Raw genomic sequence first — 18,200 nt, forward strand, 5'->3', positions numbered from 1 at the left:
AACCTGATCAGGTATTAGTGTGTATGTGAGAGCGCGCTTGCGCCTGTATGAGTGCGTGTGTGTGCGTGTGTCTGCGCGCGTGCATGCGTGTGTGTGCGTGTGCGCGTGCTTGTGTGTGCGTGCACGTGTTTGTGTGTGTGTGTGTTTGTGTGTGCGTGTATGTTTGTGTGTGTGTGTGTGTGTGTGTGTGTGTGTGTGTGTGTGTGTGTGTGTGTGTGTGTGTGTGTGTGTGTGTGTGTGTGCGTGTTTTTTTTTGTGCCTCGACTGGGATCACCACCTTATCGTGGTGAGGCACTTTGCGCGTCTCCGTGACCCCGAGAGCTATGTCGGCTGGAGTCTTGTACTCCTGGCAGGGTCACCCAAGCCGAACAGGTCGGAGGGTAGAGGCCAGACAAAGAGTGATCCCAAATCCGCACCCGGGGGTAGGCGTAGGCGGAGTCCAACAGATCGGACCGGCAGCCCCTTGCAACCGCACTCACCTGAAGGTCGTCTCGAGTCTTCACTCTTGCCACTGGAATACAGTGGGTGCGGCCAACTATGTGGGGGAAGGAATTGCGCGCCCCGTCCCTCACACTAAATCCACTAGTAGCGCAGGTTTCAGCTTCCACCATATAAGTCCACTGGCGATAGGATAAAGTGACGGGGGCAGGTCATGGATGTGACTGGAAGCTTCTAGCTTGATTCCTACACAGGGGCGGTACAGGATTGATGGTCGTTGCGAAGATGGGATGGAGCAACATTATCCTTCGGCAGCATCCTGTGCGTCTGAGCAGCCCTATTCAGGGTCCGCACTGCTCACCCCTTATAGGGGAAGGGTCTAGAAAAGGTGACCTAAACATTGCTTGTTCCACCACACCTGGGTGGCCCACCGCAGCCACCAAGGCATCCCCCCTCTGCGGTCGAAAACGAAATATAATCAAACCCATGACTATGAACCTGGCTTCCTGGAATGTTCGCACCCTCCTCGATGCTCGAGACGGGATGGAGAGACCTCGAAGACGAACTGCCCTCATCGCACATGAGCTGAGAAGGTACAACATCGATATTGGCGCACTCAGTGAGACTCGGTTCTCAGGCGAGGATTCACTCACAGAAGTTGGTGAAGGTTACACCTTCTTCTGGAAGGGTCTCCCAGAGAATGAGCGAAGACTCCATGGAGTTGGCTTTGCTGTGAAAAGCAGCTTACTCAGTAACATCCTTGAGTCCCCCCAAGGCATCAGTGAACGGCTTATGACCTGGCGTATTCCCCTGGTAAAAGGTCGCTTCGCAACTTTAATCAGCGCCTATGTTCCCACCTTGGATGCTGACGATAACACCAAAGATGCCTTCTACGAGTCCCTGGATGCTACCATATCCAAAATCCCTGCCTCTGATAAACTTGTTCTGATGGGTGACTTCAATGCCCGAGTAGGTACTGATGCCAGGCTCTGGAAACAAGTAATCGGAAGGCACGGGACGGGGAAAATAAACAGCAATGGCCTCCGACTCCTCACTCTGTGCTCTGAGCATCAGTTGATTGTAACTAACACCATCTTTCAACTGAAAAAGAAATACATCACATCATGGATGCACCCCTGGTCCAAACATTGGCACTTACTGGACTACATCATCACAAGGCAACGAGACCAAAATGATGTCTGCATCACGCGGGCCATGCGTGGGGCTGAATGCTGGACTGATCATCGACTGATCAAGTCCAGGCTCAAGCTGAAAATTCGACCTCCTCATAAGAAACAGCAACCCCAAAGGCGTCTTAACACCAGGGCCCTGGAGTCCCCAGAATGTGCAGCCAGCTACCGCCACAAGCTGGCAGAGGGACTTGCCAGCCTGGACAACGACACCAGTAACGGTGACCTTGATGTTGAAAGCAGGTGGAAAAAAATTGAGGACAACAATTCATCAAGCTGCCTCTGAGACCATCGGCTTGACTCAGAAACGTCATCAAGACTGGTTCGATAACAGCTCAGCTGCCATACAGGAGCTTCTGGAAGCCAAGCGCAAAGCCCATACCACACTTCTCTCCAACCCTCATTCTCCACTTCTCCTCTCTCACTACAAGGCCATCCGTGGTGAAACACAGAAACAGCTGAGGATGATGGAGAACAAGTGGTGGCTCAGCAAGGCCCAAGAAATCCAGAGGCATGCAGACAACAACAACACACACGCCTTCTATGATGCTGTAAAATCCCTGCACGGCCCACGAAGACAACACATTGTCCCAGTTAAATCTGCAGACGGTTCTGTACTACTGAAGGACAAACAGCTAATACTTGAGCGCTGGGCAGAGCACTTTGACTCCCTGCTCAACCAAGTAAACCCTTCAGACACATCTGTCCTTGACTCCCTCCCAGAGCTTCCATCAGTTCCCTCCCCTGATGAACCTCCTCAGTTCACAGAGGTCCTCTCTGCAATCCGGAGCCTTAAAAACAACAAAAGCCCTGGCCCTGATGGACTTCCAGCTGAGGTCTTCAAGAGCGGCGGTTACCTCCTGACACGGAAGCTTTACCACCTCATCTGCAACATCTGGCAAAACGGGACACTTCCTCAGGAATGGAAAGACAGCAACATTGTCACCATTTACAAAAGGAAGGGGGACAAGTCAGTCTGCGGCAACAGCCGTGGCATCTCCCTACTTTCTGTTGCTGGCAAGATTCTTGCAAAAGTAATGCTGTTCCGTCTTACATCGCACATTACCGAAGACATCCTCCCAGAGACACAATGCGGCTTCAGGAAGGATCGAAGCACTCTGGACATGATCTTCGCTGCGCGCCAAGTTCAGGAGAAATGCAAGGAACAAAACAAGGACCTCTATATCACCTTCATTGACCTTACAAAGGCATTTGACACAGTTAACCGTGACATTCTCTGGACCATACTGCAGAAATTTGGCATCCCCTCCAAATTTCTCGGCATCCTAAAACAGTTCCACAGCGGCATGCAAGCAACTGTACTTGTTGGTGGCCAGCAATCTTCCCCGTTCCCTGTGGAAGTCGGGGTGAAGCAGGGCTGTGTACTGGCCCCTGCTATATTCAACCTGTTCCTGATGGCAGCTACGCTCCTCTTCCATAAGTCCATCCAGGAAGGTGGCGGCGTACAAATCCAATTCCGCCTGGATGGTAACCTGTTTAACATCAGACGCCTACAGGCCAAGACCAAGACCCTGATCAGCGGCATCCACGAGCTACAGTATGCAGATGATTGTGCTCTGCTGGCCCACAGCCCAGCTGCCATGCAAAATGCCCTTGATACCATGTCCTCCGTCTACCGATCACTCGGTCTCGTGATCAATGTAACCAAAACGGAGGTCATGGCAAAAGAGAGTTCTCCAACCCCAGCGTTCACCCTCAGTGGCACACCCCTCAAGGTTGTCCAACAATTCAGCTACCTCGGCAGCATTCTAACACCCTCCTGTCTAATTGATGATGACGTCCAGGCCCGCATCCATCAAGCCTCCAAAGCTTTTGGCAGATTGCGTACTCGTGTGTTCGAAAACAACCACTTAAGAACTCCAACAAAAGTTGCAGTCTACCAAGCAGTGTGTGTGTCCACGCTGCTATATGGCGCAGAAGCCTGGACCATCTATCGACGTCATGTGAGACGCCTTGATGCATTCCACATCAGGTGCCTCCAACGAATCCTTGGCATCACTTGGCAGGATCGTGTTCCACACACCGACATCCTTCAACGCACTGCCTCCACCAGTATCGAGGCCATACTGGCAAAGAGGCAACTTCGGTGGGTTGGACATGTCATCCGGATGCCTAGCTGCCGCTTGCCTCGACAGGTGCTTTATGGACAACTCTTGTCAGCGAAGAGGAAGCCTGGTGGTCCTAAGCTGCGATACAAAGACCAGCTTAAACAGACTCTAAAGAACTGCAACATCAAGCCCAGCGATCTGGAGTCTGCTGCAGCGAACAGGCCACTGTGGCGCTCCTTATGCCACGAAGGGGTGACACAACTTGAAGACAAGCGCACCCAGAGGAGGATCGTGCGGCACGAGCAAAGACACCTTTGTGCTGCTTCAGTACCGTCTCGCCAGCCCGGTCCTGGCCTCACATGTCCTGAATGTGGCAGGATTTGTGGCTCCAGAATCGGGCTTCATAGTCACCTACAGTGGCATCGCCGACAGCGCCAATAACCACTGTCCAATACCCCACAAAGCAATGGAAGCGACGTCATCCTCGACTTCGATGGACTGCCAAGAGAGTGTGCGTGTGTGTGTGCGTGCGCGCGCGCGCTTGGACACATTTTTTATTTTTTTATTTTTTTTTTTTCAAATGGCATGCAAACATACAAAGCAACAGAAAAAAACAAACAAACAACACTGCAAACAAAACACAACAAAGGTAGACAAAACCATTGGTTTTGAATAGCTTGTGGAGCTTCTAAAAGTACATCTGAGGTGTGTCTCAGCAAATCTTTCTGCATACTTGATATTTTCCAAATAGTTGGCAACATACATTAGGTGACATAATCGCGTATGAGACAGTACCTGATCGCACGGGAAATAGGAGTTCCTGACAGATAATCATTTTACAAGAAGAAAAAAGAGGAGAGAAGAACAAATTAGAAGAGAGAGAGAGCGGGCGAAGGGGGGTGCCAGGGGTTTTAACATTCCATCGAGTCTGCACAACATAGTGAAATTGACAAAAAAGAGAGGGGGGGGGGGACACCAGATGAATTCGGCAATCACATCATCCTATGCCATATTTCATCAACAAATCATGTGTTTTGATAGCATTTGGGTCGGCAGATAGTTGAATTGTTTTCTGATATAGTTTCATTTCATTTTGAAATATTACAAATAGGGGTTTCCTCCCACAAAATTTAGATTTATGAATATGATGTTTGGCAAGAAAAACTAATAAATTAATAATAAAATATTTATCGTTGGTCTTGTTGTAATATCCAAACAGCATGTCTTTGTAATGAAATATGAATAGAGAAGTGACTTTACATTGAACGTATTTGACAAAGTGTTTCCAGAAGCGAGTAGTTTCGGGACAAGCCCAGAAGAGGTGAGTTGCAGTTTCAGGCTCAGCTTCACAAAATGTACAAGATATATCCTGTAAAGACCGTATCTTATGTTTAACAGGATAGCAACGGTGCAAAAGTTTGTAGGTTATTTCTCTTTGTTTGTTTGTGATGAAAAATTTATATGGGAGGGTCCAAACCTTTTCCCATGGAATATTTGGGACATACGTTCTCCAGTGATGAACAACGTAGGGAACCGTCACAAAAGATTTTTGAAACAAATGTCGAATTGCACGGTTCCGATTTCGAGCAATTGATGAGAAACAGAGTTTCCCCAGGGCAGTTTCTGTCACTGGAATTGGCGGTGGTCTGTCGGGAGTAGCGGAGTGACCCTTGAACAGGCTTATGATACCACTTGGGATGGCATCCATAACGATGGCAAAGTCCTTAGGGGTCACAGGGATTTGATGTGTATTGAGAAATTCAGCATAGTTCATTAAAACATTGTTTGTGTTAAAAAGTTGCTTTACATAAATGATACCCCAGTCAATCCATCTCGACAAAAACAGTGATTTGTTTTTGTACAAAATATGACAGTTATTCCAGATCATACATGAATGCGGAGAGAAAGAATGGTTATACATTAGGCACCAGGCTAATAAAACTTGTTTATGAAATTTTGATAGGTTAACAGGCAATTTTTCAACCTTATAATTACATTTCAGCAAGAAAGACAGACCACCAAGTCGGGAAAACATGGATTTTGGAATGAAATTCCAGATTGCATCAGGGCCACACAGATAATTACGCAGCCAGTTAATCTTAAACGTATAGTTTAGAGAAGTAAAGTCCAAAAAATCTAGGCCTCCCTCCTTTACCGTCCTGGATATGACTGAGTTTCTTATATAATGAGTTGTATTTTTCCATACAAAGTTATACATTATTTTGTCCATTGTCTTACATGTGCTTGGATCCACATTTAAAGCCATTGTAGGATATACAAACCGAGAGATTCCCTCACTTTTTGCTAGCAGTATTCTTCCGTTTAGTGATAGATCCCTTTGTAACCAGTGATTAAAGCGCTTCATGGTTTTATCAATTATTGGATCGAGGTTCAAATGACAACGCTCTTCGTCGTCTTTGGCTATGACAACACCTAGGTACGTCACTTGATTTTTAACAGGTATGTTGTATAGCATAGATTCATTGCATGATTTCACAGCTAACAACTCACATTTATTTATATTAAGCGAAAGACCTGACGCTTTGGAAAACTCTTTAACCAGAGCTATGGCCCTTGGAATTTGCTCAGGATTTTTCAGGAAGAGTGTGGTGTCATCTGCCACCTGGCTAATCACAACCTGCCTGCCCGCTACTTCAATCCCTTGGACCTCGCTTTCAGTGACCAACAGTGATAAAATTTGTGCTGAAAGTAAGAATAAATAGGGAGAAATCCCTACTTCCCACTTTGATCCTCTCCTCTTTCATCTAGAACTGCTTCATGTCATCACAAAGAGGGTACAGCAAGTCCTGAAGAATGAATGTCTCTCTGTGTCTTTATTTTGTCATATTGTCTCTATGATGTCATATTATTTGTTATTTAGTTTTTTTTTGTTCTTTTGACTTCAAGACGGCGCCCCGAGAGTGGCTGCCTTTCCAGCAGCTCATGTATTTTGTTTTTCTACTTTCATTCCTTTCATCACTTTGCTGCTGTGAAATGTAAATTTCTCCACTGTGAGACTAATAAAGGCATATCCAATCCAATCCAATCCAAATGGGACAACCTTGACGGATGCCACGGGAGACGTTGAAGCGAGGGGACGTACCATATTTAAGCAGTATTGAGGAGTTGCAGTTGGTGTACAGTGTCTTAACAGCCTGAGTAAAGTAGTTTCCAAAACCAAACTTATTAAGTGATTGAAAAATAAAACGGTGTTCCAAAGTGTCAAAGGCTTTGTAAAAATCGAGAAATAAAATAAAACTATTGTGGTTAATAAGTTCCTGATAATCAAGAATATCCAATACAAGACGAACATTATTGGCAATGTGTCTTTTACTCAAGAAGCCTGACTGTGTTTCACTAATTATATGCGGTAAGGATTTTCTAATTCGGTTTGCAAGAATGGAGGCCAAAATTTTATAGTCTGTATTTAATAGGCAGATAGGGCGCCAGTTTTCAAAAGATGATGTGTCTTTTTTTGGTTTTGGAATGAGAGATATAAGACCTTGAGAGAGTGAACAGGGGAGGGAGCCTTTTGAGATGCTTTCAGAAAAAACATTGAGCAGGAAAGGAGCCAAAGGTTCAGAGAAGGTTTTATACAATTCTGAAGTAAGCCCGTCGTTTCCAGGAGATTTATTCATCTTGAGCTGCTTAATTGCATCCTGCACTTCAATTAGATTAATTGGTTGATCACATCGTTTTTTTCTCATTAATGCTAATAGTTTTATTGGACGTAATGGACTCTAAAATTGACACTGGCTCTGCTTGCATATGGTTGGAAGTATATAGGTTACCATAGAATTTTGAGCAGAAAGAGGAGATTTTGTGGTAGTCTGAAACAATTTTGTTATCAATTTTTAATGTGTCAATGGTTTGCTTTTTAGATTTAGATTTTTCCAAGTTAAAAAAGTACGATGAGTATTTTTCCCCTTCTTCCAGCCAACGCCTCCTGGATCTGATGAATGCGCCCTCTGCTTTTCGTCTATATATATCATGAAGTTTATTTTGGTAGTCTGCTAACTTGGCGTGATCATCCTCAGATAGGGTTGCTGATTGACTGGAAAGAGACATTATTTGAGCACATAAATCATCCTCTTCCGCTCCTCTGTGTTTCGCTAAATTGCTGCTATATTTCCTCATGTATTTACCAATTTCGTATTTTAGAAGTTCCCATTGTAGGCTGAAAGATTTTTGAAGAAGAGCTGTGTCCCAATGAGATTTTATTAACCGGTTTATATTTTCCTTTACTTCATCATGGGCTAACAAACTATTGTTCAGCTTCCAACATAAAGCCTTAGGAATATTCATAACTGGTGTCAAGGTTACCTTAAGTGTAATTATTTTATGATCAGACAGTGGTGCTGGGTGGTAGTCTACTTCAACGAGGTCCGCAGAGATTGTTTTAGATATCAACCAGTAATCCAGTCTAGACTGTTTTGAAAGGTCCTTAGAGTGCCAAGTATATGTTTTTAGAGAGGGAAACTTTTCTCTGAAAACATCATATAGGTTGTATTTCTCCATGAAGGTGATGAAGTATAGATTAGAGACTGCTTGGCTTGGTGGTGGAAGTCGATGAAGTATAGATTAGAGACTGCTTGGCTTGGTGGTGGAAGTCGATCTAGTTTGTTATTCATAACTACATTAAAATCACCACCCAGAATTAAATAGGCAGTTGGATATTTGTTTAACCAGTACTCAACTTTTTTATCAATTTCTTCTAACAATAATATATTTTTAGGACGTGAATTGTACCCATATATATTAATCATGATAACATTTTTATCAGAGATTGCCAACATAAGTATGATATAGTGGCCTTCTGGGTCACTGTCATGACCAATAATTTCCCCAGAGAAATTTTCTTTTAGAACTGTGACACCGGCTGCTTTTTCCGACCTGTGTGCTCCCCATAAATCTCTTCCCCATTGACTTTTCCAGAGACTGACGTCATTTGTTGTACTATGAGTTTCTTGTAAAAACAAGAAATCACACTTAAATGTTCTGAGAAACAAAAATACAGCTTTGCGTTTCAAGGAGTTCCTCAAACCCCTGGCATTTAAGGAGAGAAGGGAAAGGGACATAGGGATGAGAACAGTAGAAAATAGACAAGGAAAATAGAAGAAGTGAAAGATTAAGCTAGGAAAAGTAAAATATAAAAGAAATTACAATATTTTTTAATAAGAACTAAATATAGAAAACTCAAACAGCAATCCACGGGATCACTTCAAAAACAAAGTGCTCACACCAAAGATTTGGTGAAGCACAGTCTCTATTGAAAAAGAAATAGAGACTAAGGACTGCTGAATAACCAAAAGTAGTACATTTAAACATAATAAGCCCATAATGTATGATGTGTAACATAACCTGTAGAATATTAAATTTCTATTTCGAGAGCAACTGCTTTATTCATTATTTATTTATTATTCTTTTAATACTATTAACTTAACAGCCTGGTAAATCAAAAATTATTTACAGGTATTGGAGAATACTTAGAGGTTAAGTCAGTCAGAACCTCCTAAATATCAGGGAGGGAAGATCTCAACCCCATCCACAAAGGCACGGCCTCCCACAAAATGGGCCTGCTTATGTTCCTTTCTGGCCTTGTCCACTTGGGGCCACAACAGACGCCTCCTCTCACGTACCTCTGGTGGGAAGTCAAGGGATAGCCGAAGACCTTTAGCCTGGAGGAAGGAGTTACCCGCTTTCGCTGCTGCCCAGATGGCTTCTTTGTGGATTCTGAAGGCAAACTGGATCATTATAGGGCGACTCCTGGAGCTGTCTGGGCGTTTCGGGCCGAGGCGATGGATGGTGTCCACCACACCAGGGATCTTGTCCTTGGCCTCAGGCAGCACACCCTGAAGCACTTGTATGGTCTCCTGGCGAATATTTTGCTGGTTGCTTTCTTCCAGTCCATGGAGGATAAGATTCCAACGTCGATGATAGGTCTCCCACGTGGAAATGCGGTTTATCAGGTCTTTGTTTAAACTGCGTGGGTGAGACTCCAGTTTTCCCAATCTATCCTTTATTGCAACCGTCTCTGCGTGCATCTGGTCCAGAGAAACTTTCAAGCCATTTATTTGTTTTGTATTTTCTTTACTCTCTGTTTGTACTTTTGCAATAGTCACTGAGTTCATCTTAATCATAGCCTCTAGGGCATCAGCTCTTGTGTTCATTAGTTGCCGCAGAGACTCGAATTCAGCGAGCAGAATTGCCATGAGGTCTTGGGGAACTGGACCTCGGATATTGCGAGCTATTTTAGCTGCTGGTGAAGTAGGGGAGGAAACTGTCGTAGAGGTAGCCGCAGGAGAGAGTGGAAGCGGAGGGAACGAATCTCCCACCACATTCTCATTGTGTCACATCTCGTCGCCGTCCTGGGCGCGCCCCGCCCCTCCTGTCACCTCCTCCGCTGCTCCCGGGAGACGGCCCCTCCCATCATCACGCACCTGGGTCCCCACAGCTGATTGTCATTCCCTTGATTGTGCCTTCTGACTATATCTACCGATCGCGCCATTCAGGCGCAGTCGGAGTATTCTGAAAGCCACCCTGTTACTTCCGTGCCGTCAGATCAGCTGTCACCGATCTCCCTCAGTCACCTCATCCTGCTGTCCTTTTTTTTCATGCGTGCCTCAGTAAAGACTTTTGTATACGAGTATCTGTCTCGCCGTGTATTTTGGATCCACACTCCCCACTTTCCTTTCGTCACTCGAGCCCAGCCCTCGAGCCTCAAGTGACGTTACATAATACTCCGACCAACTATGGATCCCGCCGGCGAAGACAGATATCTCGCCGCCCTCACCGAGCAAGCGGAGCGTTCAAGCCAGCTGGCCCGAGCCATCGCGGAAATCAGCCAAATTACCACCATGCTGGCTCAACGCTTCGAGGCGGCTGAGGCACGCATTTCCGCTCTCACGGCCAAGTCTTCCCCGCCCGTGAGTAGGCACGCTCCTCAATTTCCTCTTCCCTCCCGCTACGCAGGCGAAACCGGGCGCTGCGCTCAGTTTTTAATGCAGTGCACGCTCGTGTTTGAGCAACATCCATACGCCTGCGTTAGCGATGAGGCGAAGGTAGCCTTCATCACCAGCCTGCTCACGGGAGAAGCCGAGACGTGGGTGCTGGCCATCCGAGAATCCCGACCGGAGCTGCGCACCTCGTACCCGGACTTCGTCGCCGAGTTACGCCGGGTTTTCCATCATCCGGTGACGCAGTCCGAAGCGGAGGGGAGACTACTGGACTGCGTCCAAGGGGCCCGTTCAGCCGCGGAATACTCCGTCGACTTCCGCATCCGGGCCGCTGGCAGCGGCTACGGCGACCGAGCGTTGAGGGGGGTGTTTCGTCGCGGATTGAACACCGACCACAAGGACGAGTTGGCTACCCGCGACGCGGGCACCACCTTTGACGACCTGGTCGCCATAGTCATCGGCCTGGATCACCGCCTTCGGGAGCGACAGAGGGAGCAGCGCGGCCGACGGCCCAGACAGCCATGCAGCCGGTCCAGATCTCCCACACCCGGCAGCGAGCGTGTGCGGCGCCTGGAGGAATCCCCCGAACCCATGATCGTAGGGGGGGGGAACGACCACACTACCCCCGGGGCTCGTCGCACCCAAGGCCCCCAGGCGAAGACCTCAGGTCCACGCAAGTCCCCGTCAAGACGGCGACCACAGCGACCTCTGGAGGTCAAATCCACGACCCCCGTTACGCGGTTGGAGCTGGACAGCGAATTAATCGGCCCGTCCAGCTCCCTAGTGGACGCTGGGGCCGACGGGTGCATCATTGACCCCCAGCTGGCGGACTCGTTGGGCTGCCAGCTGATCGATCTCCACCCCCCAAAGGAGATGGTCGACCTGGACGGCAGACTGTTAGCCCGAGTCACCTACCTCACGGCCCCGCTCAAACTCCGGGTCGCGGGGAACCACGTCGAGCACCGCCAATTTTTAGTTATGCCCTCCCGGAATGCGCCGTTGGTATTGGGTCTCCCCTGGCTCAATACCCACGACCCGTCAATCTCCTGGGAGGGTCCCACCATTCAGGGCTGGAGCCCCTACTGCTACGCCAACTGCCTACGGTCGGCTACGGCAGGGCGAGACGCCTCCCGCGGTGGACCGCCGGAGGCCATCTGCCTCAAGGGCGTGCCACACTGCTACCACGACCTGCGGGAGGTGTTCAGCAAGGACAACGCCCAATCCCTGCCGCCCCACCGACCGTATGACTGTGCTATTGACTTGCAGCCAGGGGCTCCATTACCGGACTCCAGACTTTTCCACATCTCACAACCGGAACGGGAAGCCCTGAGCACTTACATAGACTCCTCCCTCGCGGCGGGACTCATTCGGCCGTCACGGTCTCCGCTGGGCGCAGGGTTCTTCTTTATTGACAAGAAGGACGGAACCCTGCGTCCATGTGTCGATTATCGGAGTCTGAACGACATCACCATCCGTAACAAATACCCCCTCCCCCTCATGGACTCAGCCTTCACGCCCCTTCAGTCCGAAACCATTTTTTCTAAATTAGACCTCCGCAGTGCGTACCACTTGGTCCGCATCCGGGAGGGGGACGAATAGAAAACTGCATTTAAAACACTATTAGGACATTTTGAATATCTGGTGATGCCGTTCGGACTCACGAACGCTCCCGCCGTATTCCAAAATCTGATCAATGATGTGCTCAGGGACTTCCTCAATGTTTTTGTTTTCGTTTATCTGGATGACATTCTTATTTTCTCTCGTTCTGCAGAGGAGCACTGGCAACACGTCCGACGGGTCCTGGCGTGGCTCCTGCAAAACCGGGTCTACGTGAAGGCAGAGAAGTGCGAGTTCCATGTCCGCTCTCTGTCCTTCCTAGGGTTTGTCGTGGAGCGGGGGCAGCTCAGGGCCGACCCTACTAAGACTAAAGCGGTGGTGGAATGGCCGATCCCGAAGACGCGCAAACAGCTTCAGCGGTTTTTGGGGTTTGCCAACTTCTACCGCCGCTTCATCCGCGGGTATAGTCAGAAGGCACTCCCCCTCACTAACCTCACGTCCTCAAAGATCCCCTTCAGGTGGACGCCCGACGCTGAGGGGGCATTCAACCGCCTCCGTCTTGCCTTCACTAACCCCCCAGTTCTGCGTCATCCCGACCCGGATCTCCCGTTCACGGTCGAGGTTGACGCATCCGAGTCCGGAGTAGGGGCCGTCCTGTCCCAGCGCTCTCCCATGGACCAGAAGCTACGCCCATGTGCCTTCTTCTCCCGCCGGCTCAGCCCCGCCGAGGCCAACTATGACGTCGGCAACCGGGAACTGCTGGCGGTCGTCCTGGCCCTTCAGGAATGGAGACACTGGCTTGAGGGAGCGAAACACCCCTTCACCGTCTTCACGGACCATAAAAACCTGGCGGCCATCCGGTCGGCCAAGAGACTAAACTCTAGACAGGCCCGATGGTCACTCTTCCTCACCCGGTTTAACTTTTCTCTCACCTACTGCCCAGGGTCACAGAACACCAAGCCCGATGCCCTATCCCGCATCCATGAGCCGGCAGAAAGGGAGGAGACCACCACCAACATCCTGCCGGCCCAACGCATCCTGGGTGCCCTGAGGTGGGAGGTTGAGAGAAAAGTACAGCAAGCCCAGGGGACGACCCCCATCCCCAGGGGCTGTCCAAAGGATCGCCTGTTCGTCCCCCCCCCCTCTTCGCACGGAGGTGCTCTCTGGGGGCACACCTCCAAGATAGCTTGTCACCCGGGGGTCAACAGGACGATCCAACTCATCGCCCAACGGTTCTGGTGGCCGGGGTTCCGGAGGGACATCACCCTCTTCGTGAAGGCCTGCCCGACCTGTGCCTGTGGGAAAGCCTCCCATCAGCCCCCGGCAGGACTCCTCCGGCCGCTACCGGTACCGTCCAGACCCTGGTCCCACATCTCCGTTGACTTCGTGACAGGCCTCCCCCCCTCCCGTGGCAAGACGGTCGTCCTTACCGTTGTGGACCGATTCTCCAAGTCGGCCCACTTCGTCCCGTTAACCAGGTTGCCGTCCGCCATCGAGACGGCTCAACTCCTGGTTAACCACGTCGTCCGTCTCTACGGGATTCCGACGGACATCGTGTCGGACCGGGGACCGCAGTTCGTGTCCAAGGTATGGAAACGTTTCTGTCGGTCCCTAGGGGCGTCGGCGAGCCTGTCGTCTGGATACCATCCCCAGACCAAAGGACAGACGGAGAGGAAGAACCAGGACCTGGAGGCGGCCCTCCGGTGCGTGTGCCTCCACAACCCGGCGTCGTGGGCCCTGCACCTACCCTGGGTGGAGTACGCCCACAACTCCCTGGTCTCCGCAGCCACAGGTCGGTCCCCATTTATGTCCGCCTGTGGCTATCAGCCGCCCTTGTTTCCCACTCAGGAGGGCCAGGTGGAGGTCCCGTCTATTGAACATCACCTCAGACGGGCCCACCGAGTCTGGAAGGAGACCAGAGACGCCCTGACACGCACCGCATCCCGGAACCAGCGGGTGGCGGACCGTCACCGGAGACAGGCACCCAACTACCAGGTCGGGCAGGAGGTGTGGCTGTCGACGTGTGCCAAGCTGGGCCCACGCTTCACGGGTCCCTTCCCCATCGAGGCCATCCTCAGCCCGGTCTCGGTGAGGCTCTGGCTGCCACCCACCATGAGGATCCACCCCGTTTTCCATGTTTCCCTCCTCAAGCCAGTGGAAACCTGCTCCTTAGCCCCCACGCCCACCCCCCCACATCCCCCCCGGATGTTGGCCGACGGACCGGTCTACACCGTGCGGGAGATAATGGACTCCAGGCGCATGGGCAGAGGAGTGCAGTACCTGGTCGACTGGGAGGGCTATGGACCGGAGGAACGACAGTGGGTCCCACGTGCCTGGATCCTCGACCCATCTCTCATCCGGGCGTTCCATGCGGCTCACCCCTCCAAACCTGGTGGGCCGCCAAGAGGCGTCCGTTGAGGGGGGGGCACTGTCACATCTCGTCGCCGTCCTGGGCGCGCCCCGCCCCTCCTTTCACCTCCTCCGCTGCTCCCGGGAGACGGCACCTCCCATCATCACGCACCTGGGTCCCCACAGCTGATTGTCATTCCCTTGATTGTGCCTTCTGACTATATCTACCGATCGCGCCATTCAGGCGCCGTCGGAGTATTCTGAAAGCCACCCTGTTACTTCCGTGCCGTCAGATCAGCTGTCACCGATCTCCCTCAGTCACCTCATCCTGCTGTCCTTTTTTTTCATGCGTGCCTCAGTAAAGACTTTTGTATACGAGTATCTGTCTCGCCGTGTATTTTGGATCCACACTCCCCGCTTTCCTTTCGTCACTCGAGCCCAGCCCTCGAGCCTCAAGTGACGTTACACATTGGAAGCCGCAGTAGGTTCACCCCCCAGGTAATCGTGCATATTAGCAACAATCATGGCGTGACTTTCTTTTGGACGACATACAGGAGGCAAAGAAACAGTATTTTCACTTTCACATCCTGTAGTAGCAGCATTAAGGGGTACAGGGCTGACGTTAGCTTTGGTGTTAGCATCGGTAGCCCTGCCTTTTCTCTTAGTCATTGTAGATTTTATCTGTTCACAGATCAAGCAGAGACGATTAAATGTTATCTTGCAGTTGCTCACATGTATTCAGGGCTCATTTGCTGTTCAGCAGTCCTAATGAAAGGAAGCACTCAAGAGTGCATGTCGTCCTCCGTCGCACGTTGCGCGCCGCACCTGCGCCGCGCGCTTGGACACATGTACAATGCTGCAGGAAGTACAACACGTCATCACTTCAGACTGACAGCCTAAAATAGTTCCGTGTGTATAAGAACCAGAGTGCGATACAATATTTTGTGTTTTTTTATTTATGTTGTATTTAACACAAACTCCTTTCTGCAAAGTTGGAGCCAAGAAATTGTTAAGATTAACCGTCACGTCCCTTCATTTCAGATGGAAGGGTGCAATGGGGGGAGCGGGGGAAGAGAGAGAGAGAGAGAGAGAGAGAGAGAGAGAGAGAGAGAGAGAGAGAGAGAGAGAGAGAGAGAGAGAGAGAGAGAGAGAGAGAGAGAGAGAGAGAGAGAGAGAGAGAGAGAGAGAGGGAGATTTTAATCACTCCTTTCGCTTTAAGGACTCTTATCAAACGCTTATTATGCGAAAACAGAGCAAGCACCATGAGCCATCGAGCAACCAAGGGGCGGACTTGAGTGGATTTTTTGGTTAAGCCAACATGATTCGAGCTGGAATGGACCGCTTCTGTGCCGCATGGAGTTTGATTGTACACTGGACCGCTGTCTTACTCTGACGCTTCGGATCGTTGAGGATATATTGCGCACACGTCGCACTGAAGCACGGCGAGGAATATTAACTCAAAAGTCAACACGCGGGATTACTGAAGGAACGCATCACTTCCCTGTTGACCACCAGCAGTTCGGTCTGGATTGGATAGTATAATGAGCTCTTTTTGACATTGGATCATGGATCGAAGAGGTGGGCAAACAATAACTGCCGACGACATGGTTTCCCTGCACTGTTTGCGCCCCGCAGCGAGGATCGCCGTTTGCGCCCTGTCAGTTTTCCGATGAAACAAAAGTTACAAAGCGAGTCAAATGCGCGGATTTTGAACTGGATCTGCCATTTTGCACCTGCAGTAGCATATCGCGCATCGACACGGTGCAGATTCGTGACCAAAAACGTGTGGCTTTTGCCTTCACCCCCGCCCCCCGTCTGTGTTGTTATTTGCACGTTTGCTTGCCGTAATGGAGATTGGCGTGCTTTTTTACTCAAGGTCGTTGAGTGTTTAAGGCTTGATTTACACACGGTAATTTGCAGTCTTTGCATCTCCGTCTAGGATTGCTCACTGTGTTTGTTGGTGATTCCACGCCGTAGACCGACATTCTCCCGTGGAGTTCTGTTTGCTTTGGTTTTGACACTCCAAGCACCCCAACTCCTAATATGGATGGTAAAGTGAAGAAGGATCGGAGATGCCGGCCCAAGCGGGAAAGTGTGCAAAGGCTACGTGATACGGGGAGCAAGGACCCGTGTAGCCCCGACCCCAACTCCCCGTTCTCCTCCGATAGGGAGGGACACAGTCCGAGGAGACACGCTAAAAGGGCGCCGCACCCCGCTGTGACCGCAAGAGCCCCCCACGCCCCTCGGCGGAAGAGACGGGAGTCCAGCTCTCAGGAAGAGGATATAATTGATGGATTTGCTATCGCCAGTTTCATGAGTCTGGATTGTCTGGCGGTAAGCAGGAAATCCATCCTTACCTCGTGTCTGTTCATGTGCATCCTCACCAAAAAATTACATCTTTGCTTCCTTGATGGATGTCTCAACTTTTTTCCACTCCGGGCCTCAGGAAAATAGAAAGGAGAGTATGTGTGTGTGTGTGTGTGTGTGTGTGTGTGTGTGTGTGTGTGTGTGTGCGCGCGCGCGCGTGTGCGTGTGTGTGTGTGTGTACGCGCGCGCGCGTGTGCGTGTGTGTGTGTGTGTGTGTGTGTGTGTGTGTGTGTGTGTGTGTGTGTGTGTGCGCGCGCGCGCGTGTGCGTGTGTGTGTGTGTGTACGCGCGCGCGCGTGTGCGTGTGTGTGTGTGTGTGTGTGTGTGTGTGTGTGTGCGCGCGTGTGCGCGCGCGTGTGTGTGTGTGCGTGAAATATTGTAAAAGCTATCTAATTAAATCTCTTAAAATTTGCAAATTGTAAAGTGTCCATATGAGGCCTGTGCTGTTGAAAAGTCAAATGTACCATGCTTCTCAAAGCAGCAAATAACCGTTGGACCTGATCTTGGCAGATTCCACTTTATTAGAGAATAATGCGAACAATTGTAGTGTCCTTAATAATTGTGATGTTGAACCCATCCCATTGGATTTTGCTTGTTCAAACTATAAGTTATACAGAAAGACATGACATTTATATTGTTTTTATTAACAGACATGTTTCAATTTATGATACATACTGTATGTATAGGCTACATCCTTAATTTAAACGTGTTCTTAAAAAAATCTAAGTTCAAGGTGACCTTCGTTACATCCTGCAGTTCGGTTTTTAATGTGTCACTTTAGAAATGACTTAGGTTTGCCTGCCACTGCTCCAATAAATTTTGCTATGTTGTGAATGAGACATTTCCCACTGGCAGCATAGGTGTCATTAGGGAAAACAAACAGGTGCTGTCATGTCTCAAATGGCTTGGATAGTTTTATACTCACCTTCACCCGAAGTTGTAAATGCACTCTTGACATTTTGTTTGCTGATGAACATCCCTGTCAACAGTTATCTGTTACAGGCTGATGCAGGCTGATGGGTAGGTTTCAGATAACTGTTTCTGGAATTACTTTATGTTTCTAACGTTCGCAGAATGTTTGAAGGAATGAAAGACATTTTCTTGTGACATTCTCTTATTATCTATAAGTGACAAATGAAAAATAAATATTTACTCCCAGTGGGCCATCACTATGACTGACAAGGCAGATTTGTGACTGTTTTGATATCCATGGCATTAGGGTTTGTCATTTTTAAGCTGAAAAAAAAAACAATTATGGGTCTTTGATAAAGACAT

General features: G+C 49.3%; 1 protein-coding gene across 10 annotated transcripts in view; it reads left to right on the forward strand.

Annotated features, from left to right (window-relative positions):
• Positions 1-15,786: 15,786 nt before the first annotated feature.
• The window catches only part of fbrsl1 (fibrosin like 1), a 476,317-nt gene continuing 473,903 nt past the window's right edge, over positions 15,787-18,200 (forward strand). For 6 of the 10 annotated variants that reach the window (XM_088994765.1, XM_088994768.1, XM_088994778.1 and 3 more), the window contains exon 1: positions 15,787-16,893. In XM_088994765.1, the coding sequence (XP_088850891.1) occupies positions 16,603-16,893 (291 nt within the window). In that variant the 5' untranslated portion in view covers positions 15,787-16,602. The remainder of the gene's footprint in view (positions 16,894-18,200) is intronic. The other 4 variants (XM_088994772.1, XM_088994767.1, XM_088994766.1 and 1 more) reach the window with 3 other exon arrangements.

Source organism: Hippocampus bargibanti, linkage group LG04, assembly GCF_051943395.1.
Source record: "Hippocampus bargibanti isolate YZ-2025 linkage group LG04, ASM5194339v1, whole genome shotgun sequence".
NCBI classification, from domain to species: Eukaryota; Metazoa; Chordata; class Actinopteri; order Syngnathiformes; family Syngnathidae; genus Hippocampus; species Hippocampus bargibanti.